Source organism: Tasmannia lanceolata, unplaced genomic scaffold, assembly GCF_043159265.1.
Source record: "Tasmannia lanceolata isolate RefF3 unplaced genomic scaffold, GAP_Taslan_0.1 ptg000011l, whole genome shotgun sequence".
NCBI classification, from domain to species: domain Eukaryota; kingdom Viridiplantae; phylum Streptophyta; class Magnoliopsida; order Canellales; family Winteraceae; genus Tasmannia; species Tasmannia lanceolata.
The window spans coordinates 26,262,595-26,290,273 of record NW_027518688.1 but is presented as its reverse complement, the minus strand read 5'-3'; the positions used below and the strand labels follow the sequence as shown (position 1 = coordinate 26,290,273).

The window sequence follows — 27,679 nt, the reverse complement described above, 5'->3', positions numbered from 1 at the left end:
CATATTTCATCCACTATTTCACTGTTTTAATTGGGAATTAAAGGGTGTTTATTTATCAAAAAACAATGTAATTGTCAATCAAAGTGTTTAGTAATGTTAGTGCCATTATTGAAACAAGGGAGTGCGCATATCATTTCCCTTTTTTATTTAAAGCCAAATGTATTTGGGTTGGGACCCATGACAATGAGAGAGAGAGAGAGAGATTTCATGCACTCATTTTCGAGACTAAATAAATGGCTTGGATCATTATTGAAAAAGTAGTCCCTACCTCAACTTTTACATGCAATCATTTTCCTTTGAATTGATTGGTTCAAAAAAAAAAAAAATTTATGGGTTTGGTACAATTTGGTAGAAGTAGGGCATCTTGTCATTTGAAATGTAGTTCAGAAATCTAAGAAGATTTTGGTTTGTTTTGTTACAAGTTGGCCAGATTTTGATTTCTTGTCCCAAGGATGAGGCTGCCCTTTATGTTCCCAATGAACCTAAAAAGATACCATTTGCTTTAGAGAGAAGTACATAATGTGGGTTCAAGTTTCTAGAAATTTCGGATTTCAGGTACCTTTTAAAACTAGCATCAAATACGGGTGATTCTTCAAAATCGGGTGGAAAAAAGACCCTGATACCATTCTGACATCAACAGAAATCTCATTTTTCATTACTGCCCATTAAATCGGCGAGCTTCACAAGGCTTCTTTTGGTTCGTCTGAATGTGTATTTGGACCGAGAGAACTTTGGGTTCGTTTCTATCTTGACCGTCGGAAATAACTAGAGACGGATGGATGCTTGACAAGTGTTGAAAAAATTTTTGGAACGCTGGCGCCGGTTTGGTTTGGATTTGAAATCTTTCTTTGAACCCAAAGTCCCTTGGGTTCTTTTAAATCTTGGCCATCGCCAATATGCATAGACGGTCGGATCCATGACACGTGGACATCAATATGGAATGGTGGCTGTCTTCTAATAATACCGCCTCTCTGTATGAGATTCTGTCGGCGTACCCATTATTTCCGTCAAAGTACCCCTTGATATTCCGGCGGTGTTCTCTAGAATCTGGCGGCGTACTCTACAATCCGGCGTCGTATTCGATATTCCGGCAACGTACTCGATACATTTGGAACACATGTTTGAACCCAGAAAATCTGACAGCGTACTCGATATTCCAGCGGCGTACTTTAAAATCTGGCAGCGTACTTGATATCTTTAAACGATAGTTGTTTCTTGAATCCGGCGGCGTACTTTAAAATCCGGCATCGTACTTGATATCTTTAAACGATAGTTGTTTCTTGAATCCGGCGGCGTACTTTAAAATCCGGCAGCGTACTTGATATCTTTAAACCATAGTTGTTTCTTGAATCCGGCAGCGTTCTAAGCCAAAAGTGACGTGGGAAATAATAAAATGTTCAATAACGTCGCCGTTCTAAGCCAAAAGACGTGAGCTTTTATTATCCAAAAGATACGCATATACATGTGATTTGATGTGAAAAGTGGGCAACTTTAACGCTTTTTTATGATAATGATTGCAATTCTCATCCATCAGGAAGGGCAACGTACGAGGACTCTTGTATTGGGGTCTTTTACCCACCCTTTTTGAAGAATCACCCGTGTTTAATTCTTGTTTTAAAAGGTACTCGAAATCCGTAATTGCTCAAAACTATAGCACACATTTCGTACTTTTCTCTTTGTTTCTCCCGTGTACCACAAATCCTCCTTGCCAAAATACCCATTTTCCTTCTCAATTATACGGGCAGGATGAAGTAGAGAAGTACCACTTACATTATTGGGAGGGGTTTGCTCTGGACCATCGTAGAAGGCATTTCACGGACCGTCTACTCTACTGCATGAAAGAGTAGGCACATAGGTTCAGATTTTGTCTTATTCATTTAATTCATCCTAGGTGGGTAATCTCTCATGCAACAGACACTCCACGAAATGCCTTCTGCAATGGTCCCTAGCAAATCCCTTGTTGGGAATGATTCAACAATTGTAGGGGTCTGAATGAATCCAGTTTGGATTGGATCCGAGGTCTTGGTCATCATCCATTTTCATCCTTTTTCGGAGTGCTTTAGATATCCTACTTTTTGAGTTTAGGTCACGTCCCATTTGAATAGGACAGTCTATAGTAGTGTCCTAGGTCGGTCTTACATTGTACACAGTTAAGTGGGTGCATATTGGATTGGGTTAGGTCGGGTTTAGGCCAACCCTAACCAGGCCTAAACCGTTGGCCTAAACCCAACCTAGGGTCGCATTACCTCACCTCCAACCTAACTCAACATGAACCTCGGGTTGAGGAGGATCAACCCTAGCCTAACTTCCTTTCAATCTCTCAACCCTAAAGCAGGCCTAAACCCAACCCAAGGTAGCCTATGCCTCAATGGGCACCACCACCCGAGGGATGGCTCAAATTGAATTTCAACGGGAGTTCCATCGGCAATCCAGGTATGGCGGGGATTTGAGGCATAATCCGAAATCAGCTGGTAATTCTCTCTTTTCCTATTCTGGACCGGCAGGCATTTGTGATGCCAACGAAGCAGAGGCATCTTCACTTCTCTATGGTCTTAAATGGTTTATGGAGCACAATCTCGGCTCTTTAATCGTCGAAGGTGATTCGGCAAATACTGTGGCTTGGGCAACAAATCGGAAGTGCGGGCCATGGCGAATGGCCAACAAGATTGACGAAGTAAGGGATCTTGTGAGAATCTTGCGCCCCCTTGTGGTTCATCGGAGGAGATCTGCGAACTCTCTGCGGATGCGCTCGCAAAAGCAGGAGTTAATCGGGATAGCATTTATTGCGAGTCTTTTTTACTGTCTCGGTTATGATTATAATTTGATTGTAATCTTGGGGTTTTTAGTTTTCTGCATGTAATCAGGGACATCTTGTCCCTGCCCGGCTTTCCGGGTTGTACTCTTATGTTGGAATAAAATTTTGTTACCTTTAAAAAAATTACTTAGAAAGGCATGGCAGGCTGAGGATAATCTTATGAGCAGGTTTAATCAAGTTTAGGGTGAATTAGGACAAGTTGGAAAAAAAAAAAAAGACGTAGCCTCTCCGAAGCGAAGTGGGATTATATATTTATATAGAAAAACCCGACCCTAGAAAGTGTCTGGAGTAGGTCTGGGTTTATGAATCATGAATTTTCTAAAAAAAACCCAACCCGATCCAACCAGAGATAGTTTATCGGGTAGGGTAGGGTTCTTGAAAGCCCAACCCGAGTTGCAACCCTACTCACAAGGGTACGCTGGAAAGAAAAATGATATTTCCACCCTCTTTCCTAGAATCCCGTCCACTTTTGTTTGTCTTTCGTTCAAAATTACTGAAGAGACAAACAGAAGGGGTGGAAATGCAGCCATTAGAAAAAGACACACTAAGAGGGGTGATAATATCATTTCCCTTCTAAAAAATTTAATGGAATAAGTCTTCATAAACTAAAGTTTAGATTTTGCTTATTCATGCATCCAGTGGAGCTCTTTCCTTTTCTCTCACATGGCCAGAAGGCATCAATCCATGTAAATCCAAATGATGAAGGGTCTGAAATTGCAAATGGGACAAATGAACCCCAAACTACTTCTTAGTGGAGATTGTTTGACTTTAAGAAGGTGTCAGTACTGTAGACAAATCTAACATTTTTCATTGCAAAAACAAAACCCACGTAGAAAACTAGAAAAGGCAAATTAAAGTCTCAATAAATACTTATTCTACCCTACTGATATTGGTCTTGGCACTACTATGTTTTGATAATTGCACAAACTCAGCATGGCTTTTCTTATTTAATTGGCTTTGCAGAGCTTTTAGGAACTATAATAACCTTGGACAACTATTTAGATTATAAAAGACAAGATGAGTTAGTGCAATTATCAAAACATGATAGTGCCAATATCAATGGCCTTCGTTATGCATAAAATCTGAAGATATATATAATGAGAAATCTCCTGTCTTCCCTTCCCACCACCTCTCACTCACTCTCTTTCTCAGTTTCTTGATTTTGTTCAACTCCAAGGAGCAATGCAAGAACTCTGTGATCTGAAAGTTCTTGTCAATGGCCAACACACTTTCCTTCTCAATCAGGTAATCCCAACCTTCAAAGCTCTTTAGTCCTTTTTAATCATACCTATTCTTAGAATTTACAAATGAGTTTCGTTTTTTGTTCTTTTTTCTGCAGAAGATTATCTCAACATTCTCAGGAAAATTGAAAAAGATGATAAAACAAGAAAAGAAAAAGACCCAGATTAAAGGTTCAGTAATCAAAATCAATGGTTTTCCTGGTGGCCCAAATGGGTTTGAATTGGTTTCAAGATTCTGCTACAACAAGGGAAAAATTCCATTAAGTCCTTCAAACATATCTCTCCTCCATTGCTCTGCAATCTTTCTTGAAATGACTGAGGAAATCACAACGTGCAATCTTTTACATCAAACAGAGACCTTTCTTGAAGGGCTTTTTTACTGGACTTGGAATGATATCTTGACATCTTTGAAGGCCTCTGATTCCTTTATCTCCTATGCAGACTTATCTGGTCTCCTTGAAAAACTCATCAATTCTCTTCTTGTTAAGATTTCTGCAAATTCAGATATAACATTCACACCATCATCATCTTCTTCTTCTTCACCAGAGACACCATCTGATTTCAAATTCTCCCCATCAACAAAAACCCCTGATATCATCAAGCCCTGCTCTAGCAGAACATGGTGGTTTGATGATTTGACTATTTTACCCCCAAAGATTATAGAAAAGGTGGCCAAAATCATGGGTTCTTTTGGAATTGATAATAACAGCCTCATCCTCACCAAATTCCTCCTCCACTACCTTAAAACAGCTGTTCAGAGACCAGGTGGTATTGGGTCAAGGTCTGAATATGGTGGTCTTGCAGATTATGCTGTTAATGGTGTAATTTCAGTGGGCAAAGTGGGTTTTTCTTGTAGAGGGTTGTTTTGGGTTATGAGGGTAGTTTGTGGTTTGGGTCTGAGCAAAGATTGTATGACTCAATTAGAGAGATTGATTGGTGGGATGCTTGATCAAGCTACTTTGGATGATTTACTGGTTTTAGGGCATGATGGTGCTGTTTATGATGTTAATCTTGTTTTGAGATTAGTTAGAGTCTTTGTTAATGAAGATGACGGAATGTGTTCAGAGAAGATGAAGAAAGGTGGGAGGTTAATTGATAAATACATGAGAGAAATCTCTCCTGATCAGAGCTTGAAGGTTTCAAAGTTTCTTGCTGTTGCAGAGAGCTTGCCAGACTCTGCTAGAGATTGTTTTGATGAGGTATACAGAGCTATAGACATTTATCTTGAGGTAAGAGATTAAACCCATTTCCTCATGTTTCATATGATGGACATTCATCACTCTATTGAGGATTCTTTTAGGCTATTGATACTGGCACTACCATTTTTTAATAATTGCACGGATTCAGCTTGTCTTTTTAATTACCTTTGGCAGCTGTTTGTATAACAAAAGACAAAATGACTTAGTGTAATTATCAAAACATGGCAGTGCCAATATGAATTCATTTCCTCCGTTTGAATCCACCTTCATTAAAATCAATGTATCCAATTGTTTAATGCTTTTCCTCACATTTTTCTTCTTCATATAGATAGATTTCCTGCAATCAATGCTCTTTGCTTTCTTGTTTCAATTCTGTTATCTATTGCTTTAAATTTAATGCACTCCCTAATATTGATGGGTGTGTGCTCTTTTTGCTGATTTGCTCTCTACTTTCTCTAATTACTCCATGACACTGATATTACCAACCACCCTCATTTTTTTTTGGCATCCATCTCTCCATTTAAACTTCTGTCACCTGCTTTTAACACCTCCCCTCACCTTTATTTTAAGCTTCTCTCTCATGTCAACCAAAATTTGGGCCCCACAATGGCTAGACCAATACTCAACAATGGCACCAATTAGTTGATCCTAGCCATCCAATCAACGAAAATTTTCAGTCTTGCTCATCTTTTGCTTTAATCTTCCATTTGCAATGCTGATCAGACAAGTTATTATCATTCAGATCGGTACGAAATTTAAACAATAAGAAACCCTCCTATTGATGGTCCAATTGCTTTGTCTTAGATAAACAATATGGTCTAGTTTTAACCATATAAAATCATAGAAACATAGAAGGAGGGGAAATAAGAAGGATGTACAGATTGTTCATTGTTTAGCTTGCTAATTTTAGTTAGTTACAATTGGGTCGAATTTTTTCCAGTCCCACCCAGCACTCAATCCGGAGGAGCGAACTAGGCTATGCAGATGCCTAAACTATGAGAAGCTGACCCTGGAAGGTTGTAAGGACCTCGCGAAGAACCCAAGGATCCCGCCAAGCATAGCTATTGAGGCACTCTTGTCACAACAATCTAAACACCAGAGCAAAAATAGCATCCTAGAGTCGCCCAACTCGACCGAGACTCGTTCAATTTCATATGGGGGAGAGGAGGAGCACGAAAGATGGTCAGAATTCTCATCGGAGAAGGAAGAAATGAGGGTGAAATTAGAGAGAATGCAATGCAGGGTGATCGAGCTAGAGAAAGTGTGTCAAGAAATGAAGGGTCAGATGTCAAAGATTGTGAAGAACAAGGTCTATAGTAGACCTGCCCTCACTAGAGCCATGCCAAAGTTATGTTGACACTCTCTCTCTCTCTCTCTCATGGGAAGTGTTAAAAAATCTCACAGATTGTAATTTTTTGTGATTGTTGAGTGAAGGGTGATTTGGGAATTTACAAATGTAAGGTGAAAATAGACTTTTAATTCAGTACTCTCTTGGGGATGTGTGAAAAAATGTTCCAGGTTTGTATTTTTTCTGTGATTGTTGAATGAAGGGCAATTTAGGGATTAGCAAATGTATGGTAAAAAATAGGAAAGAAACAAAAGAGAGTGAAAATATGCTTATGCTGGATAACGGGGTGGAAATATCAATTCCCACATTTAAGAAGGCATGGTGGCCTAGTGGGTGGGGAACATGGCTTGGGGTTGGATGAGGATTGGTTTTCATTGTTTACTAACCTAAAACAAAAAACTATTAAGGGGCAAGTTGGCCGGTGGGTTGCAGGGTATTCTGGAAATAGCATTATTATATGCTTTGTGAGATACGGTCCCCTACTCATGAGTTACGACTGGGATAACTGCTCTAAAAAAACTGAGTCGACTCGGATTGAGCTTCTTGATGAGTCAGTAGATTGCGGACCGGACGAGTCAGACCAAGCATAAAAAAAACCCCTACTGGAAATCTATGTCTAGGAATAGTAGGGTCGGTGTATCACAGATTTGGCCAAAACATCAATGGCCCAGATTAAGTCTAACCTAATATAGCAAGATCTAAACGATTCATTTGTTGAGCCCCCGCAACATTAGGGGTGCAACTCGGGTTGGGTTGAGACCAACCATAACCCAACCGTAACTGAGCCTCAGGTTGAGAATGGTCAACCCTAACCCAACCCGCCTCCAAATCGAATCAGCTTAGGTTTCGGTTGGGTTGAGTCAGGTTCATCTCGGGCCAAATAGAATAGAAAAATACAGAGACATAAAAGCAAAATCATTGAAAAACATGAGAAAACTAGAAGACAGAGGTCGGGTTCGGGTCGGGTTGGCAAGGCTTCAACCCTAACCAAACCCAAATTAAATCGAGTTGGCTTTTCCCAACTCAACAAAACCCGAGAAAATGCCAATCCAACCCGTGCCAAAATCAGGTTGAACCCGTCAGGTTCGGGTTGAGCCCCACCCAAGTTGCACCCCTACGCAACACAAGGGCTCACCATCAAGTTTCCAATAAATTGCATCCGAAGTGATTCTACCCGTCCAATTGGCAGCGTCCAAACAGATTTTTAAAAAAAACTTAAAAGTAGAGATCAACATTCAAATGAAAAAAACACAGCAACAGACGGCCAAGATCACCGTATCCAAATGTTTGGAAGGTGGCCCACCATGTAATTGTGTAGGAAACAAACAAAATAAACAACCCTACCTACTACGACAAGATCCTTGCCTGCATAAATCCACCTACACAAAATTACCAAAATACACTTCATAACCCAGGCAAAAAAAACAACTCAAGAATCCATTCAAATCTACATTACATGTCAGCATATGAATCGCTCAACAGCACTTCCCTGAATGGGACCCACACACACAAAGCAAATCAAGCTTTTTAACCCGGTCCCACAATTTCAAAATCCCCCACCCTTCCCGCCCCCTAACCGCTTCTTCTTTCAGCTTAGCATTCTCAGCCTTGAGCTTCTCCACATGTAACCAAACCTTCTTCACAACCTCCCTCTTCTCCTCTTCCCTCCTCACCATCTCCTCATAATACTCCTTATTTATCCTCTCCAACCCATAAATCTGCCCTTCCAAATCCCCAATCCTACGACTCATCAAACAAATCCTATGATCATCCCTCATCTTCAACACGCACCGAGCCAACTCAGTCGCCTTCCTCTTCATAAACACCGCCTCGGAAACCAACCCTTTGTTGTCTTCTGCGAAACCCGCGGCCTGAAACCCTAGCCTCGCATTCTCGTTCAGTAGAACCAATCTCTCTGATTCCATCACTTCCAATAGACTCTTCTGTAATTCGATCTTTCGTGTAGATTCCGACTCGTACCGACTTTGAATTTCGAGTTCATGGAGGAGTATCTCATTGTCCACGGACTTTAGGACGAGTTCGGTGATAATGGATTCATCTGAGGTTAGTGTAGGTTTTTGGAGAATTGGGTTTAGCGTTTGGTAAGAGAGGGAACTTTCTGCGTCGGAATCTGGGTAGGGAGGAATGCTGACCGTCCGATCGGTTGAACTGTCTTCGTCGAGATCGGAGTGGAAAGAGGGGATTTGGGATTGGGTTTTGAGGCTGAGGCAGTAACGGTCGGCTAAGGAGAGATAGTTGTTGTAGAGTTGTTGCAGGAGGGTTAGTAGCTGAGGGCGTTTTCGGTAGTAATTTTCTGCACGTTCAGCAAAGGAATCTGATTCGTCTTCTTCAGGAATGTTGACGGTGAGATTTTGCATCTTCTGGTCGATATCTGGGGCCAAATTTTGGCAAATGACGAAAATAACCATTAGAAAAGTTAGAATTAAAAGAGGGGGGTGAAATTTTGTCCCAAACAGCCGTTGGTAAGTCAATGAGAATCGAAATCAACTGATAGATAAATTGTATTGTTCAAGAAAAACTTTAAAATGGGGGGTGGCAATACCAATTCCATAGGTGTATTTCCATAGCATTTAAAGGAAGTAACGGTATGGGGCAGATACGAGATGTTTTGGATCATGTAACAAAAAATATTCAAAAAATGTTAAAGTGAATTTACTTTACTCAAAACAAGCAGAGGATCTGTAAATCGCGGGAATTTTATAATCATTCCTCAATTTAAAAAGATTATTTACCTCTACGCGTACCCATAAATCGTGCAAAACCCTAATTAATTGTGTTTGAAATCCGAAGACTTGGATATGTTTTTGTTCAATACTTAGCAAAGCTTCACGTACGAGAAGCCAATGAAACAAGTTCGTATGAGAAATGGTACTGTGAGCTTGAGAAGCGCTTGGGCCCACCTAAGTTCTGTGGAAATAAATCAGAATCAAGTGGGTGGGCCCAACAGGCTTCTTGAGCCTGAAAACTAAAACAGAAAATCACGAGATCACAATGAAGCATAGAAACACTTGTCTTGCTTATTTTCACCCATCTCAATTATTACAATTTGCATCCGGTATAACAAACCCTGACATGGGACCCAATAATTTCGAGTACAATTATTCAAATATCTCGTCTTTATATAGTACTCATTTTTTGTCGTTTTATTTATGGAAAAAAAAATAATGAATGATTCTATTAGTCATTTTACCAAAATACCCATTTAATTTGAAATACATATAGCATTCTCTAAAACTAATTTGAAACACATACAACATTCTCTGAAACTAATGTAAAAGATATATCTTAAATGGTTAATTCGAAACACATACATCATTCCCAGAAATTATATGGTGGCCGACCGTGTAATTTACAAGGACAGAGTTTTGACCAAGGTTGCCAGAGCGGGAATCGAAGGCTCACCAGGGGAGAATCCTGCTCAAGATTGCCAAAGCGGAATCGAAAGCAGAAATCAAAACAGGAATTGAAAGCGGGAATCGAAGGCTCCCAGGGAAGAATCATGCTTCCTTGGTTTTGGTTTTGACACTCTGCCCTAGTAAATTTCACGGTCGGGCATCATATAATTTCTCTGGAGTACAAACAGCATTCTCTAAAACTAATGTAAATGATATACATTTAATTTGAAGTACATACAGCATTCTCTAAAACTAAGGTAAAAGATATCCATATCATTAATTGGTTAAATATGAAATACGAGGAATTCTAGACTTCCTCATGAAATACATACAATTTCAATTTTATAATGTTGAGAAGTACGACTTTACTTTCTCACCAGCCAACTTTCAAATGAAACAATAAGATGTATAATAATGAAAATGGAGCAGGTATTGCGTAGGGAAACCACCCCTTTCTTACTCGTAGATGGCTGGGAGAATAGGAGGTGGCTGTAGCAAAAGGAGGGGTACCCTTTATGATAGATGTATTTTAAAAGAGAAAAATTACAGAAGTGCCAGTCTATTTAAAATCCCAATTCAAACGTCTGAAAACGTCCGTTTTGCTAAAGTTTTCAATACCCCGATTATAACTCTACGTTGTCCTCCTTCTGTTTTCAAAGAGAAAGGGACTAAAAACTAGCTGTTGCTAGCTCTGTGATAGAAATTGTTTTGTAACATGCTATAAGTTTGAATTTCAAAATTCAAAACTGACAAAATATTCCTGGCTTTTCGTCATCATTCAAAAAGCATCTATTTCTCTGAAAGAATAGCGACGGGTAAGCACCAAGACAAAGTGAAATGAAGATCAAAATCCGTATCCTTTGCGTCTCTTAGTAGAGAAATCCTCTGTAACTTTCAACCTCCCAGTAAAAAAATAGGACTTTTCCCGTGAAAATATACGAAAAATACACCCAGAAAAATACAATCTAACTTGAGGACGTTTTGGTCATTTGACAAAATGACTTGACAACTCGTGAAAAAAGAAAACACATTGACAACCCCCCATTCTCTCAATCGGCACCCCTTTTTCCTGCTTTTTTTTTTTTTTTTACAGCCATTTGTTTTAGTAGAAACACCCCTTGCTTTTATCTCAACATCTTTCATTAGACGTTACAATTCCCAATGAGCTCGAAGGAGGCAGTTCAAACTTCATAAGCTTCAAAAAATGTAAATACGACAAACAAAAGGATAATATCACTATATCAGGGATATTTTGGTAATTTCAGGTCGATTATTTTTTACTCTAGTTTTTATTATAGAATTAAAATTACCTGCAAGAGTCGCTTGAAGCCACGATGGCCTGCTGGAAATTCGACAAGATGGAAAATAATTACCCGTCATTTTGTGCTGCCCAAACACGTAAAAGGATAATATCAGATCTCTGCAAATAGCAGAAATCCATCAGACTACATGAAAGAGACAAAGCACAGAAGAAGAATCATTTAAGCGAAAAGACATTTCGTCCCGAGAATCGAGGTGTTGCATTAAAACCCGTCAAATCCGTCTGAAAAATCCAATGCCGAAACTACCCAAAACAAGAGATTCAACCAATCTTCTGTTTTTCTCAGTAAAATGTACATAACGGGGTTGATGAGAAGAGGTAAATGTAAATTTTACCAAAAGACTATTGTAAAATTACATATAAATTTTCATTCATCATAGACCCATCTCTGAAAACACCATTTACCTCTTCTCTCAACTCAATCTACTCATACAATGGTATATAATAAGAATGGTGATATTTCCAAACCACTTTGTTATGGTACCTTCCACCCCTGTTCTCCATTTTAATGTCTTACACAGGTCCTTACGAACTTAAATTTTTCAGTAGCAGTACAAGCCAACCAGACTAATAAATGAGAGAGGTGTGAAAAAATGCAAAAACAGGAGGTACAAGTATTAGCCCCCTTTCTTGAAAGTCTTAAATCAAAAGTACCATTTCACATACAGAGTTTATATTTCAATTCACCCCCTGATTTTGGCACCTTCCACCGGTTTCAGTCCTAGAAAATTTCACCGACTTTTACGAACAAACAGTTCAGAATGAACTAAGCGAGCCCATTGGATGAAAGCTTAAATGATAGAGAATAGGGGGTGAAAATACCAAAACAGAGGTAGAAACATAAAACCCTCGCCGGAGAGAAGTCCAAAAATAAAAAAATCACGGAAATACGAAGGATTGAAGACGTGAAAAGTTTAGGCAAAAAAGAAAGAGATTAGTGGGAGTGATAGTGAGAGATTTTACCTCTTTAGAGAGCAGAACGTTCGTCCTACTTTATATTTGTTTTCCGACGAGTTAGCGGGGAAAAACCGGCCGGAAAGTCTCCTCCGGTGACCGGAGAATGCAGTTCAAATGGCAAGCAACAAGAATTAGGATGTTTGGAAAGTGAGAGGGCTTTATACAAAGGGAGGGGTTAAATTACTCGAACAATTTTTATTACGACCATTCATCGATTGACACGTGGAATCTGTTTTCAAATGTTTTAGGGTTGTTCCAGTATGGGCGATGGCAACAGCGTTTGCCTCGCCTTGATTTTCGACACTGCCATCAAGATCGTGACACGTGAGACGGACGGTGGTGATGAGGAGTGGGAAATGACTGAAATGCCCTTATCTTTTGTTACAAATGATGGGTTTTGACCAGCAAATCGCAATATTTTAATTGTTAATTATTTTGATTAAGTATTTAATTGCACCCCTAAACGGATCTACATTCTTCATCTAGGTCACACATCCATTTCGAATCAGCCATCCACGAGAGTATCCTAGCATGGGCCCACTTCACAGGCTGATTCAAACCGTTCATTTGTTGGGCCACAATGTAAATTGGTTGTGGCCCATAGATCATCTCCATAGGATAATCCTAACCTGCCGCTCTGTAGAGGTTTCTATACTGTGCAGTCCCTCTACAGATTGGAGGGTTAGGATCATCCTATAGAAATGATCTAATGGATTCAGCCTATTTACATTGTGGCCGGACAAATGAATGGTTTGGATCATCCTATGAAGTGCATCCACTGTACTTTTTGAAAAATACTAGATTTTGTGGTTACATTTGTGTTATACGAAATAATTTCAAGCCTAAGGGTATAAATCCAATCTACAAGATTTGGATCCAGTTGTTGTCCACAAATCTTGTCCATTAATATTCGGATCCTTTTGGTCCATCGGGCCGTCTGGGCCCATTAACACCCCTACGTATGATTACATCAACCTATCCATTTGTTTGAACGATTTAGGCTCTATAATGTTAAGATATGTGGATCTAACCGTTGGATTGCATGGTGGCAGATTAGGTAGTTGGTTTAGATTAGGATGATTAGATAAGGGAAGATGATTAGATTAGGGAAGTTGATTTAGATTAGGAAGATCTTCATCTCTTGTTCTTATCTTTATCTCTTTTCTTATGTTTATCTTTATCAATAATTGCTTATTTAAGCAATCTCTATTATTAATGAAAATAAATCTGAGATTAGTGAAATCCTAAATTTAACATGGTATCAAAGCGGTAGATCGGACTGTGCCTTGATCACCACAAAGTTTCCATTCTCCGGCGGGCAGCCGGTTGGCCGTCTGCCCGGCCTCCACCCACCAAACCTCAATAATCTAGTTCACTACCAAGCCCAGCCTCCATTTTCTCTCTAAAACCCAAAAACAACCCACAGTAAATCATTCTTTCGCTGTGGCCACTTGCTTGTCATCTTCTTTGCCATTATCTACCTAATCCTCGAGTTGTTGCTCCTCGCCCAAAAAAAAAAAAAATGGATAAGAGTTTTGTAACTGCAGATCCTCATGGAAGCCAACCATCCTGTAGTCTTCTATACTCAGCCATCGTTGCCGCACCTGACGTCCATTCCGTCCCAAAGCTCCTTCGTTCATCCTCAATTTCTCTCGCTATTGAGAAGAGCTTTCAAAATAGCCTTTTTATTCATTTAGTTTCTTTGATCTGTTACATTGGGTCTTCTGACGAGGTGTGTGAATCAAGAACAATTAAGGGCTATGCAGCTTTTTTTTTATAGATACTAGACCATCAGATGTATTTTCTGTCTCGTCTCGTACTTTGCATGCCCTTGATATTTTTTTCAGAATATCACCCCTTTCGCTAGATTCCAAAGCCCTAGAAGACTTTTGTAACAAGCCCTACTTAAGATTTGCATCCCCTCTCTATTGTCTTTAAGAAGTCTCTCCTAAAATATATATTTGGACCTCCTTTTTACACAGTCCAATTTTTTTTTTACGGCCATTGATGTTAGCCATTAATTGATGTCCTTATTAAGCAGCTAGTTGTCGCTTCCTATTTTCTTTTCTTTTCTTTTTCTCTATGGCTCTGTTTGGTTGCTATGAAATGTGGGATTGGGGTGGGATTTCATTTCCGAATGAAGTTCGAGAGCACCGTTTGGATGTGTTTTCTCTGTTTGACCACTAGGCTTGTTGGATGCTTGTCGGCCCACGTGGCGTTCTCCACCATGCCGAATGGCAAACCCAGAAATGGGGGTTTTTTGTATAGAATGGGAAGAGAATGGGATTTAGAAGGGATTTGGCATGACGAAAAGATTCGTTCTTTCTGCCCGAGGCATTTCCTACAGAGCCGAGAGGACGTGAGGGCAGAAAAAAAAAATTAAACAGAGGAGACGACCATTCATGGCCACAACCACCATTCTCTCTTCCTCAAGCTCCTCTTCGTTCCCCTCTCCACTGAAGTCGAGAAGCAAAAAGCGGAAGGCCAGTCCGGTAAGTTCGTGTTTTTCAATTTTTTCCCCCCTTTTGAATCAACGGTTTGTGATGGTAGATCTATTTGAGGGCTTTCTTGCATTGTGAAGTGTTGGGTTCTCTATTTGGGGTTTATTTGTTGTTCTTTGGAACCCTACCCATAAAAAAAATGACGAAACCCTTGCTATAACTTGGTTTGCATGTCTGATATTCGACTGGTTTAATTTTTTTTGGGGGTTTTATTGTTCGATGCATCTGAAACCCTAGTGAGAAAAATCAGTTTGCTTTGTGGGGTTTTTTGGTCGAAAATGGCGAAATGCATTTATTTATTTGGGTTTTTCTGCTATTTGTTAGTGTATTTTGCCGCATTTCTTCCCTGTTCCAGTACTATTTCAATGGAGTTTTGGGGTAATCATTTCTTCCCCTGTTCCCCTCTGATTGGCTTCTGCTGAAATGAAAATTTTAATTTGGGCTTTAATGGTATTGTTTACTAGATGTTTTCACATTTTCTCAACCGTAAAAAGGAAATCAGTTTGGTTTGTGCTATTACGGCTGTTCTGATGCGAATGTGCACATGAATTGCATTGTTTACATGTTTTTTTTATATTTTTAATCAATGGATCCAACACACGGGAAGCTGTGGGTTTGTGATTTTTTGCAACTATTACACGACACGGTTATGTTGGGTTCGATTTTTGACTCATGAAATGGTTACTAACACGGCAGTAATTTTGATGGAATTATTTACGTTAGACTTGATCCAACTGCGATAAGACATCAGGATGGAGGACGATGACTGGGAAATAGATGCTGATGTCTATACCGAGGGAAGTGGAGGCAGTGACGATGAAGATGATATGCTTGACGAAGTGGCCTCAGTTGTTTGTGTTGGTGCGTGTTTATTTTTAATGACGGTAATGGCCGAACAAGGGCTTTTCATAGAAAGGGGTCCTTACCAGAACCACTATCTCACTGATCGCGGTTTCGTGAACTATGTAGTAGAGAGCGATGAGCATTGTCATAATCTCCTTAGGATGAACGTCGAATGCTTTAGACGATTCGTGAATATTTTTAAGGAGAGCGGCACCCTAAAGGACACTATCCACTGCAATGTTGACGAACAGGTTGCGATTTTCCTGCACACAGTTGCACACAACCTGAGGAACCGTTGCATGAAAGTTTATTGTCGAAGGTCTGGAGAAACCATAAGTCGTTACTTTAATAAGGTTCTCCGTGCCATTCTGTCTATGGTAGACCAATTTATAATACCACCTTCTTCTGAGACACCTACGCAGATTGCGGAAAATCCAAGATGGTACCCTTATTTTAAGGTAACCTCCTTCCGTTAAAATTATATGTAATTTCTAGTGTAACACATAACAGTAACACCGTCACTTGTAATTGTTTAGGACTGCATCGGCGCGATAGATGGGACACACATCCCTGCAAAAGTACCGGCCGAAATGAAGAAGCGATTTATTGGTCGTAAGGGCCACCCAACGCAGAATGTACTCGCCGCGTGCGACTTTGACATGAAATTCACATTTGTTCTCGCGGGATGGGAAGGGTCTGCGTCGGACTCTAGGATCTTAGGGGACGCCATCGCTGACGACTTTGGAATTACCCGCCACCCTGGGAAGTTCTACCTTGCAGACGCAGGCTTCCCATTACTAAGCAATTTTATCACTCCTTACCGCGTTACAAGGTACCATCTAAGTGAACAGAGAGGTCGCGCACCCCGGACAAAGAAAGAGCTTTTCAATTACAGGCATTCCTCAGCCCGAAATGTTATTGAGCGTGCTTTTGGTGTTCTGAAAAAGCGTTTTCCCATCCTAACATGCGAACAAATGTACGCCTATGGAAAGCAAGTTGACATTGTTATGGCATGTTGTGCTGTGCACAACTTCCTACGAGGGGTGATGCCGAATGATGCGTATATTGTTGAGGTTGATAGGGAAGTAGCTGAAGTAGAAGGTAGACGTGCCCGCCGCCGCCGCCGAGAAGCTCCCGATGAAGATGATTCAGAGGCAGAAGAACGTGAAGGTGCACCACGATTGGGCCGAACAGCCGATGCTAGGGAAGGAAATCGGATTCGGGAGCAGATATGTAGTGACATGTGGAATGATTACGGCACGGCCGACTGATGTCGAACTGTTTATTTTGTTTTGAAATTTGGATTGTGTAGTTAATTTCATACTCTTAAGTGAAGTATTGTTATGGTCCTGCAAACACTAAACTGTGGTGGTTGTCTAAGTTTTATCTTATGGGAATTATGGTACTGTAAATTGTTGTGGTTCTCTAAGTTTTATCTTATTACTTATGCTACTGTAAACTGTTGTGGTTCTCTAAGTTTTATCTTATTACTTATGGTACTGTAATGGGATTTCATGCATGTTTGTTTTTATTGTTCCAGTGGAAGGTTTAATGTGTATCTTTGAGGTAATATGAATGTTGTTATGGATTATGATATGATATTGTTACATGAGGCAGGGAATGGAAAGATCGGCTGATGATGGAAAGGGAAAATATGTGGTTGATGAAGGTAAGGGAAAAAATGCGTCGTGGACATCTGCGATGGACTTGGTGTTATTACAGGCCCTTAGGCATGAGGCCATAGAGGGGGGCAAAATTCCCAACGGCTTCAAGAAGAGTGCGTATAAGTATGCACTACTTGAAGTTAATAAGGCATGCGGTACCGATTTGACATTTGAACAAGTGAAAAACCATGTTAAGACAATGAAAGGCAACTACAGAATTGTGGCTGAGATGCTTGCCACAAGTGGCTTTGGATGGGATGAAGAGAAAAAGAAAATCGTAGTTACAAGGGACGTTGCCATGGAGTACTTGAAGGTATTAACTATAAGCATGTCCATGGTGTTTTTAGTTATATAATGCAAACCGCTAGCTTTCAACTGATCTGCTTTTGTTTTATTCCTAGTCTTATCCTAACAGGAAGAGGTACTTCAGTCAGCGTCATGATTTTTATGAGGAGATGGCTGAAATATTTGGAGATGAATATGCACATGGAACCTACAAAAAAACAAATAAGAATGTTATGCGGCCTTCTGAGGAGGAGGCCTACGTCGTCAACGTGGCCAATGAGGAGAGTGAATAGACTGAACACACTTCGTCTCAATTTGATTTTATTGGTACTGGGTCTCAGTACGACGACATGCCGAGTTATATTCCGACCGAAGAAATACCTCAGGTACCTTCCCCTCGTAGGACTTCGCCACCTGAGGTCGGGCAGCGGTCGCAGCGCACTCCGACACGTACTCCAATGGAAACAAGTGCTGCTGCAGGTGGAAGTCAATCTGTTGCTTCTTCTAAGAAGAAGAAGAGAGGTGTGTCTGACATGAAGGAGTGTGTACTAGATTTCACTCAAAGCGTGAAGGACATGGCTTCCGCCCTTCATGCTAGGAATGAGAGGGGTGATATCCAATGCCAGAAGGTGATGGAAGCATTACAGGAGATAGAGGGCCTTGAACGTGGTGACATTTGTGACATTTACGACTACTTGGTTGTAAACGGAAAAGAGGGTCGTGGGTTTCTGAACCGCCCGAAGGACATGCGTGTATTGTTTGTCAACAAGTTCCTTCATCGTCGCTCTACTGTCCGCCATTCCTCCGACTATGGTCTTTGATGCTGCTATTATCAGTAGATGTTGTTTACCATGCTTTGTTTGTTTGGATATGCCATGGAACATGTTTATGTATTATGTGGATTTACACTCGTAGGTACTATGTGGATTTGCACTCGTAGGTACTATGCTTTGTTTGTTTGATGCCATGGAACATGTTTATGTATTATGTGGATTTGCACTCGTAGGTACTATGCTTTGTTTGTTTGCATTTGAGAGATACGGATGTTTGGGTTTCTGCTAGTATCTTTGATGCTTTTCTGGCTTGTGTTTCTGCTAGTTTTTTTGCATTTTCTTTATTTGCACTTATTTTTTTTGGTTATATTTGATGTTCTGAAATGCAAAAGTAAAAATTATTTAGTCCATTTGCGGATCGAAAAGTTGTATCAATCAGACGATCATAACCATCAAATTGGTCCAATTGGGTATTGGTAAGAAACTGAAATGACCATGGTACTGTTGCTTGATGGACTTTGAAATTTTACACTGAAAATTGCTTTGTATTTTTAGACTGAAAATACTGCTCCTATCATTCAGGAAGTTGGGATATTCCCACTGTTGGCTCTAAAAGTTGATGACAGAAATGATGAAACCCTCTTTCAGTCTTTCTAGTTATTGAAATTCTATACTAGATAAATCAATTGCCATTGTTGTTTTGGATATTGTCACTGTAACTCAAGTTGGGATATTCCCACTGTTGCTGTTATGATTAGAATTTTTATTTTTTAATGGCTGTTATGATTAGATTTTAATCTTCTAATCTTGTGGGACAAAAGCCAACTTACTAATTCCATACTTACCAGAAGCAATAACCAAGGACGGGGATGGTTGCACAGTCAGGAATGGGTATAAAAGAACACTTCAACTAATGTAGTAGTACTTCGATGTTCTATGTGCATTTCTGCAGGTTAATGGCGAAAAACAAGTTCTATGTCGTTTTTAAGGGAAGGCAGGTAGGCGTTTATGACAGTTGGCAACACTGTCATGTTCAAGTTAACGGGTTTAGTGGAGCGTGCTTTCGTTCCTATAGGAGTAGGGAGGAGGCTGAAGCTGACTTTAATGCGTTTTTCCATGGCATTAGTGGCCGTACGAAAGATATAAAAGAAGATACGAACATTCATGCGGATTCCCAAGCTTCAACAAGTTCTGTTGTGCCCAGTTCCTCTTACACTTAGGTTGCACTGTGTTGTTTCTTACAGAAGGATCAGTTACAGTGGAAGAATATCACCTTTCAAGGACAGCTTTGATCTTGCATCGTGGCTTTTAGCTTTAGTAGTTGTTTTATTTTAATCTTCGAATGTTAAATATACTTGGGTTTGTATGGAAATCATTTGCACTTGAATTTACTGCAAATCATTTACTTCGAATGTTAAATACACTTGAATGTTAATTTTATATTGTTTTGCCTCAAATCTCCAATTTCTATATCATATGTAATGAAGTTACTGTTGCTCCTATGCGCTTCGTAAGTTGAGATATTCCCACTGTTGGTGTTATGATTAGAAATTTTTATTTTTCAATGGCTGTTATGATTAGAGATGGTGTATCGAAGGAAGCATTTGAGTTGTTTGCATCAAAGAGACCATATTTGCATCAATGAATAAGGAAACCATTGTCTCTGCTGAACTAACAGTACTCAAGTATCAACAAAGTTGTTCCAGTGGAAACTAATTCAGTACAACTGTTTTAAATATTTCAAACCCTTTCAGACTAGTATTGGAGCAAAAAGCAAAAAGGCCAGTCTTTGAAGAACTATCCATTGTAGAGAGGTTTGTTTCTTTGCTGGAAACATGTCAAGATGTTGCATCTCTGAGAAGGCTTCATGCTTGCATTTTCACTTTTGGGTTTGAAAGTAACATTTTTTTGGGTTCCAAGCTGCTGAATTGCTATGCTAGTTTTGGATACTTAATAGAGTCAAGAAGGGTGTTCAGTAAAATTATTAACAGACATATTTCTCTTTGGAGTTCAATCATTGTTGGGTATTTTAAATCCAATCATTTCAGCGAAGTTCTGCAGCTGTATTCAAAGAGGGATGTTGTATTGAGGATGCCCGTCTAGTGTTTGAGGAGATTTCAGAGAGGGATGTTGTTGTTTATACGGACAGATGTCCATCTTGATCTGGTTGCAGTTACTGCTCTAATTGGTATGTATTCTAAATGTGGTAGAGTACACAAGGCCAAAGAATTGTTCAATAGGATGACAACGAGGGATGTTATCTCATATAATGTAATGATTTCTGGTTATCTCCATATGGGCTTTGCTGATGAGGCCATTGCAATGTTTGGTAGGATGGTCGAAGCAGGTAACAGACCAAACGCTGCCACCATGCTAAGTATACTCTCTGCATCTGCTCTTCTAATGGATGTTAGAAAAGGTAGGTGGATCCATGGCTGCATCATGAGATATGGGCTTGAATTGGATGTTCAAGTTGCCTATAAGTCTTCTTCAAGCATTTTCTCACCTAGGATGCTTCAAGCAAGAAAACCTTGCACCTGATTAGAACATGCACACAATCAGCTAGTCCGTGAAAATTTCAAATAACTATTTCAAATAACTACAGAGCAGATTATCAGTAAGATTCGAATCAATTTAGCAAAGACATAAGTCTGTCTCTCCAACACAATTTGGATCGAACCCAAATCTGAATGATGTCATGCAAGAAAAAAGCAACTGGACTAGGGATTCCAGTTCTGTTTTCATACAAACCAAGCAAGTATCTATTAATATAAGTTTTTGGACCATGGATTTAGCTATCCATTTTCTTTCAATATACAAATAGCAACCATGAACCCTGGATTTAGCTATCCAGTTTCTTTCAATAGACAGATAGCATCCATACTTCATCAGCATAGATGCCCATAATTGTTTTTTGTACATTAGATGAATAGTGGAGCCAGTTTGTAGACTAGTACACAATCAGATACCAACATCACATTCCACATCCACACCGGCATAGTTCCTAATCAAGTTCTTGGATGAAGGCAATCCTGCGACCACATCCGCTTCAATCCCGCATTCATCTGTTCCTCTTCTGATCATGAACAAACCGTCCTGCCAAATCCAAGTATCAACTTAGTTGAGGGCTTGAAATTTTAACATAGAACTCTCCCAAAATATTTTTTCCATGGCGAAAGAGAACTTAATAGAAACATACCTCACCCCAGCTTCTATTCCACTGATTTGCAATAAGCTGCAAAACAGACCACACTTAGTAAAACCCAAAAAGATGTAATAGTACTGAAGTTTTGAAGGGGATAACTAAGAACGGACCCAATAATCCTCCCCATCATCACTAGTCCCCCATCCGATCAGCTTAACAGCGTGTCCTCCCAGGACATCTCCGGTAATGTGCTTGTAAAGTCCTGACCTGTAATGAGCAAAATCCTGCAAAAAGGTAAAGAAGTTGCAACAATCAGCCAAAAATAAATAAAGACATGGTGTGGAACCAGATCCGGGACGGGCGCGCGAGGAGACGGGCCCCCGCGCGAGTCTCTAGATCATCCACGTGAAGGAGAGCCCCACCAAGGAACCCTCGAAAGAGTGCCCCTCACAGCATGAGCGGCGATGTAAAGTGAGATACCTCTCGATTCGGGGACTAGCCCGGATTCGAGACGCACCTTAAGCAAAGAAAGAGTCGCCATCCAAGGAAGTGGGCCCTGGATCCCATGCTGTGCTCTGTCGCAACAGATAACCAGAGATACAAAGGGTTCGTGCCTGATGACGAATGGGGAAGGGATTAGGCGCCCCCAATTCGCCCAAGTGCTAGCACCTGGTCTCTTATGCCATTTATTATTAATTTTGAAGAGTTTTGGGAGAAAATCATGTGAAATGGGAACGAATATCTCCGAGATAACGTCTAGCTAATCATGCATGTCTCGGAGATGAATAAGAAGCACACACAAAAGAAATGAAAGATATGTCGCCTAAGAATAGTTAGATTATATGTGACATGCCTAATTGGTGTCTAAGTTCTGGTGGACAAGCACATGCATGCTACAGCTAAAGGTATAGGATCTGTACATGAAAATAAGAAAACACAGCAAAATACGCAACACACGACTCAACAAGACAAATCCTAAAATTCTAATGTAGGACTTGACTCGGACCAGGATGGCCATCCATCCTAGCTGCACTACGTATCCCGGCCTCGGGAAGAATCAGAGCCAACGTAGTTCGGTGTCCTATGCTAAACTACAATGCCTAAACCTCTAGGACCGCTATCCTAGACTCGATCAACTAGACTCGACTAGTTTTTAAAGCTTTTTGTGTGATTGCTTAAATTCAAGTGGATTGTGATTTTTAGGACTCTCTATATGTCCTAACTAATGCAGGTTGTTTAGCCTTAAGCTAATGCAGGTGGGCCCTACATCCTATGTGTATCTAGGCTGTGCAACATAAAGAAAACCATGGGCTGACTATATGCTTCCTAGTCTAGCCATCGGTTCGACTAAGTGTCTGACCGATCGACTCGAGGCCTCCTAACTCTAGGGACACTCACACGACAGGACACACCACATCAATACAAATCAAGACCGACTCCTAACTCTAAAACACCCTAAATATCTTGGACAGACTCCTAACTCTAGGGGAAGATCTTTTTGAAAAGGTTTTGAAGTTTTTTTTGTATTTTTTGGAGGTTTTGAAGTTATGAAAAATGGTGAAAGTTGTGAGAAATATTTACAAAAAATGGTGACTGAAAATGGTGAAAGGGTGTAAAAATGGTGTCTAAAAATGGTGACTGAACTCAGGGTGCCAGCAGCACGCCTGAGCTGCCTACGTACCCCTCAGCTAGGGATCAAGCCATCCGTAGTTCGGACAGAATTCCTAACTACTCTGCACATGACTCAAGATTTTTTGAGATTTTTGATTTTTCAGATGTTTTTGAATTTTTAAGTGTTTTTGAAATGTTTTTGTTGTTTTCAAGTATTTTTGAAATGTTTTTGTTGTTTTCAAGTATTTTTGAAATATTTTTGTTGTTTTTTTTACACCAGAGAATAAAATCCTATCATCATAAGGGTAGGGAGACTTCTGGAATCCCGCAAAGGTTGGACATCATCCTATACTTTGCGGGGGAACGAACAGGAAAATAACTCGGCAAGGGTTGGACAGCATCCTATACCTTGCAGGAGCGGGTAAAGATCACGACTTGATGAGAGGATGGACAGAATCCTAACCCCTATGATGATAGGAAAAACTCCTGGACTGACTGAAGGACTGACTCCTGTGCTGAAGACTGTTATAATTACTATTTATAATTACTATACAAGATTACTATTCAAAAATACTATTCATAATTACTATTTATAGGTACTATTCAAAACTACTATTCATAATTACTATTTATAAGTACTATTCAAAACTACTATTCATGATTACTATTTATAAGTACTATTCAAAACTACTATTCATAGTAGGACTCGTTGATGTGGGACCCGCTGTTGTGGGACCCGCTGCGGGACCCGCTGCGGGACCCGCTGTGGGACCCGCTGTGGGACCCGCTGATGTGGGACCCGCGGATGTGGGACCCTCTGTGGGACCCGCTTTGGGACCCGCTGATGTGGGACCCGCTGATGTGGGACCCGCTGTGGGACCCGCTTTGGGACCTGTTGTGGGACCCGCTGATGTGGGACCCGCTTTGGGACCCGCTGTGGGACCCGTTGATGTGGGACCCGTTGATGTGGGACCCGCTGTTGTGGGACCCGCTGCGGGACCCGTTGATGTGGGACCCGTTGATGTGGGACCCGCTGATGTGGGACCCGCTGCTGTGGGACCCACTGTTGTGGGACCCGTTGTGGGACCCACTGTTGTGGGACCCGCTGGGACCCGCTGTGGGACCTACTGATGTGGGACCCGCTGTAGGACCCGTTGTGGGACCCACTGTGGGACCCGTGTAGTGCAAAGAATGAATAATTAAAAAAAAAATGAACTTACGCCACAAGAGATCCAGGAAGGTGTTGACAGAGTCGTGCTTGTGTGGGGCCCGCTGATGTGGGACCCGCTGATGTGGGACCCGCTGGAGGTGGGGCCCGCTGGAGGTGGGGTGGAGGAGATGTGGATGCCGGTGGAGCTCCGGTGGTTGGTTGGGAGGATGTCGGAGAAGGTGGTGGTGATCGGTGGATGGCCGGTCGGAAATGGGTTTGGCCTCGCCGGATTCCGGCTGGGTTGCCGGAGGAGAAGACTCTCTCTCTCTCTCTCTCTCTACAGATCTCTCCTCTCTCTCTCTCTCTCCCCTCTGCAGATCTCTCTCTCTCTCTCTCTCTCTCCTCTTTCTCTTTTTTTGTTTTTTTTTTTTTTCTCTTCCCTCTGGTTTTTCTTTTTTTCCTCTCTGGTTCCCTCCTCTGGTTCTCCTGTACGAGAGATCAAGCTCTCCTCTTGAGTGGGGAGACCCATCATGAGGAGAGTCATCATCATCTTTGTTTGTCCCCCTCTTGTCCCCCCTAACTTCTTAATTTTCTCTTGATTTTTCAAAAAAAATCAAAACCCATCATCACAAATGGCATCGGATGCCATTCTTGTCCTTTTAAATTTAAAAAAAATGATTGAAAGAAATTTGAATATAAGCGGATCTCACATCAGTGGCCCCACACGAGCGGGTTCCACACCAGCGGGCCCCACACAAACGGGCCCCACAAAAGCGGGCCCCACAAAAGCGGGTCCCACACAAACGGGTTCCACACAAGCGGGCCCCACATTCTCTTTTGCTCGGATTAATTTCATTCATTTTCCGTCTGACCTCGGGATTTTATTCGAATATGCGGGTTTAGGGCCTTGTCAAAATGGGGTGTCTACAGATGCCCCTCTTTGGCAGAGTGTGCTTGTCGCGCGAATGTCAAAGCTGAACAGACAACACATTTTGACTGGCCCAAAATTTATTTTACAAAGATTGAACTCGTGGAGGGAACAGATGTCTCAGGGGTCTCACTCGAATTGGAGGGAAGGGATGCCTCAGGGGTTTTGAATGAAAAGGATTTTGATTATTGGCTTGATGCTCTCAAAGATGCTCTCAGAGAGACTTTCGTTTTAAAATTTCACATTCAACATGACTTAATATTAATTTGGTGAAATGCTGGACACATAACTCAGCATTCAAAACATATTGGTGAGATAGCCTCCCACCAGAGAAATAACTCGAGTAACACATCGGTCACACTCGAGTAACACATCGGTCACACAGGTATTCCTGACTCCGCACTTGGGTGACGGCACACTGTGGAACGACGGACCATGACTTGACAACAAAATAACTAGAGAGAGTTGTTGTCCAGCTTTTCACCAAATTAGACAAGGAAGAACAACAGTTGAATGAAAATTTTGATCAGGGGTCCATGGTAATAAGCCATGAAGAGCCTTGCAGAAAACGAGGGTCCACGGTGGTGAACCGTGAAGAGCCAAGCAAACGGGAATCGAGGGTCCATGGTAGTAAGCCACGAAGAGCCTCGCGGAACGAAATTTATTTATATTTTTTTATTTTTAGGAAACTAGAAATCGAGGGTCCACGGCAACAAACCGCGAAGAGCCAAGCCATAATCCGGGGTCCGTGGTAATAAGCCACGAAGAACCTTGCAAGAAAGATATTGAGTGATTAATGGATTAGAAAAACTGAGAATCAAGGGTTCATAGCCATAAGCTATGAAGAGCCAAGAAGTAATTGAGGGTCCACGGTGACCAGCCGTGAAGAGCCACGCAATGAATCTAGGGTCCATGGCAAGAAACCATGAAGAGCCCAGCAGAAAGGAATTTAGGGTCCACGGCAATACTCCGTGAAGAGCCAAACATTGAATTTGGGGTCCATGACAATAAGCCATGAAGAGCCCAACATGCAGAAACAAATGATATGTAAAAGATATGAATGGAATGACTATGAATAGTGGGTCCATGATATTTCTGGAAGGACATATCACGAAGAGCCAATCGGGGAGCATGGGTCCATAGTATACCTGAATGGTAGACCATGAAGAGCCAAGAAGTAATCGAGGGTCCACGGCAACAAACCGTGAAGAGCCACGCAATGAATCTAAGGTCCATGGCAAGAAACCATGAAGAGCCCAGCAGAAAGGAATCAAGGGTCCACGGCAATACTCCGTGAAGAGCCAAACATTGAATTTGGGGTCCATGACAATAAGCCATGAAGAGCCCAACATGCAGAAACAAATGACATGTAAAAGATATGAATGGAATGACTATGAATAGTGGGTCCATGATATTTCTGGAAGGACATATCACGAAGAGCCAATCGGGGAGCATGGGTCCGTAGTATACCTGAATGGTAGACCATGAAGAGCCAAGAAGTAATCGAGGGTCCACGGCAACAAACCGTGAAGAGCCACGCAATGAATCTAAGGTCCATGGCAAGAAACCATGAAGAGCCCAGCAGAAAGGAATCAAGGGTCCACGGCAATACTCCGTGAAGAGCCAAACATTGAATTTGGGGTCCATGACAATAAGCCATGAAGAGCCCAACATGCAGAAACAAATGACATGTAAAAGATATGAATGGAATGACTATGAATAGTGGGTCCATGATATTTCTGGAAGGACATATCACGAAGAGCCAATCGGGGAGCATGGGTCCGTAGTATACCTGAATGGTAGACCATGAAGAGCCAAGAAGTAATCGAGGGTCCACGGCAACAAACCGTGAAGAGCCACGCAATGAATCTAAGGTCCATGGCAAGAAACCATGAAGAGCCCAGCAGAAAGGAATCAAGGGTCCACGGCAATACTCCGTGAAGAGCCAAACATTGAATTTGGGGTCCATGACAATAAGCCATGAAGAGCCCAACATGCAGAAACAAATGACATGTAAAAGATATGAATGGAATGACTATGAATAGTGGGTCCATGATATTTCTGGAAGGACATATCACGAAGAGCCAATCGGGGAGCATGGGTCCGTAGTATACCTGAATGGTAGACCATGAAGAGCCAAGAAGTAATCGAGGGTCCACGGCAACAAACCGTGAAGAGCCACGCAATGAATCTAAGGTCCATGGCAATAAGCCACGAAGAGCCTAGAATGAAATTTGGGGTCCATGACAATAAGCCACGAAGAGCCCAACAAGAATAACAAGTAATGGAGATGAATGAAATGAGCATGGAGAGCGGGTCCATGATATATCCTAAAGGACAGATCACGAAGAGCCATTCAGGGAGCAAGGGTCCATGATGTGCCTGCCTGACAAACCACGAAGAGCCTTGGAAGGACAGTGATATTGCTGAGAATTGATTGATTTCGAATGATGATTTTTTTTTTAGACTGATTGCCTCTTGC

At 41.2% G+C, this 27,679-nt stretch overlaps 3 protein-coding genes across 5 annotated transcripts; 2 read left to right on the top strand and 1 right to left on the bottom strand.

Annotated features, from left to right (window-relative positions):
* The first annotated feature begins 3,906 nt into the window (after nt 1–3,906).
* LOC143886328 (BTB/POZ domain-containing protein At3g19850-like) lies at nt 3,907–6,826 on the top strand. 2 transcript variants are annotated; one of them, XM_077390277.1, is made up of 3 exons: nt 3,907–4,060; nt 4,155–5,255; nt 6,196–6,826. In XM_077390277.1, the coding sequence occupies exons 1-3, from the start codon at nt 3,998–4,000 to the stop codon at nt 6,610–6,612; spliced, it is 1,581 nt and encodes a 526-aa protein (XP_077246392.1). In that variant the 5' UTR covers nt 3,907–3,997; the 3' UTR covers nt 6,613–6,826. The 2 variants fall into 2 exon arrangements, with proteins under 2 accessions (XP_077246392.1, XP_077246390.1); XM_077390275.1 differs by having other exon boundaries at nt 4,155–5,285.
* Nucleotides 6,827–7,951: 1,125 nt separating this feature from the next.
* Nucleotides 7,952–12,457, bottom strand: LOC143886818 (kinase-interacting family protein-like). 2 transcript variants are annotated; one of them, XM_077390952.1, is made up of 3 exons: nt 12,304–12,457; nt 11,330–11,439; nt 7,952–8,995 (listed from the first exon to the last, which is right to left on the bottom strand). In XM_077390952.1, the coding sequence occupies exons 2-3, from the start codon at nt 11,397–11,399 to the stop codon at nt 8,079–8,081; spliced, it is 987 nt and encodes a 328-aa protein (XP_077247067.1). In that variant the 5' UTR covers nt 11,400–11,439; nt 12,304–12,457; the 3' UTR covers nt 7,952–8,078. The 2 variants fall into 2 exon arrangements, with proteins under 2 accessions (XP_077247067.1, XP_077247068.1); XM_077390953.1 differs by having other exon boundaries at nt 11,330–11,405; nt 12,304–12,451.
* Nucleotides 12,458–15,550: 3,093 nt separating this feature from the next.
* LOC143886086 (protein ANTAGONIST OF LIKE HETEROCHROMATIN PROTEIN 1-like) lies at nt 15,551–16,912 on the top strand. Its single transcript, XM_077390062.1, has 2 exons — nt 15,551–16,099; nt 16,178–16,912. Exons 1-2 carry the CDS (start codon nt 15,551–15,553, stop codon nt 16,910–16,912), a joined length of 1,284 nt encoding a protein of 427 aa, XP_077246177.1.
* The last annotated feature ends 10,767 nt before the right edge of the window (nt 16,913–27,679 follow it).

Excerpts from the sequence above, each read along its gene's own strand:
- LOC143886086 (XM_077390062.1), top strand. The coding sequence starts at position 15,551 with ATGGAGGACGATGACTGGGAAATAGATGCTGATGTCTATACCGAGGGA. Across the intron at positions 16,100-16,177 it reads GATGGTACCCTTATTTTAAG|GACTGCATCGGCGCGATAGA; the intron begins GTAACCTCCTTC and ends GTAATTGTTTAG.
- LOC143886328 (XM_077390275.1), top strand. The coding sequence starts at position 3,998 with ATGCAAGAACTCTGTGATCTGAAAGTTCTTGTCAATGGCCAACACACT. Across the intron at positions 4,061-4,154 it reads ACACTTTCCTTCTCAATCAG|AAGATTATCTCAACATTCTC; the intron begins GTAATCCCAACC and ends TTTTTTCTGCAG. Across the intron at positions 5,286-6,195 it reads CTATAGACATTTATCTTGAG|TCCCACCCAGCACTCAATCC; the intron begins GTAAGAGATTAA and ends AATTTTTTCCAG.
- LOC143886818 (XM_077390952.1), bottom strand. The coding sequence starts at position 11,399 with ATGACGGGTAATTATTTTCCATCTTGTCGAATTTCCAGCAGGCCATCG. Across the intron at positions 8,996-11,329 it reads GCTTCAAGCGACTCTTGCAG|ATATCGACCAGAAGATGCAA; the intron begins GTAATTTTAATT and ends ATTTGGCCCCAG.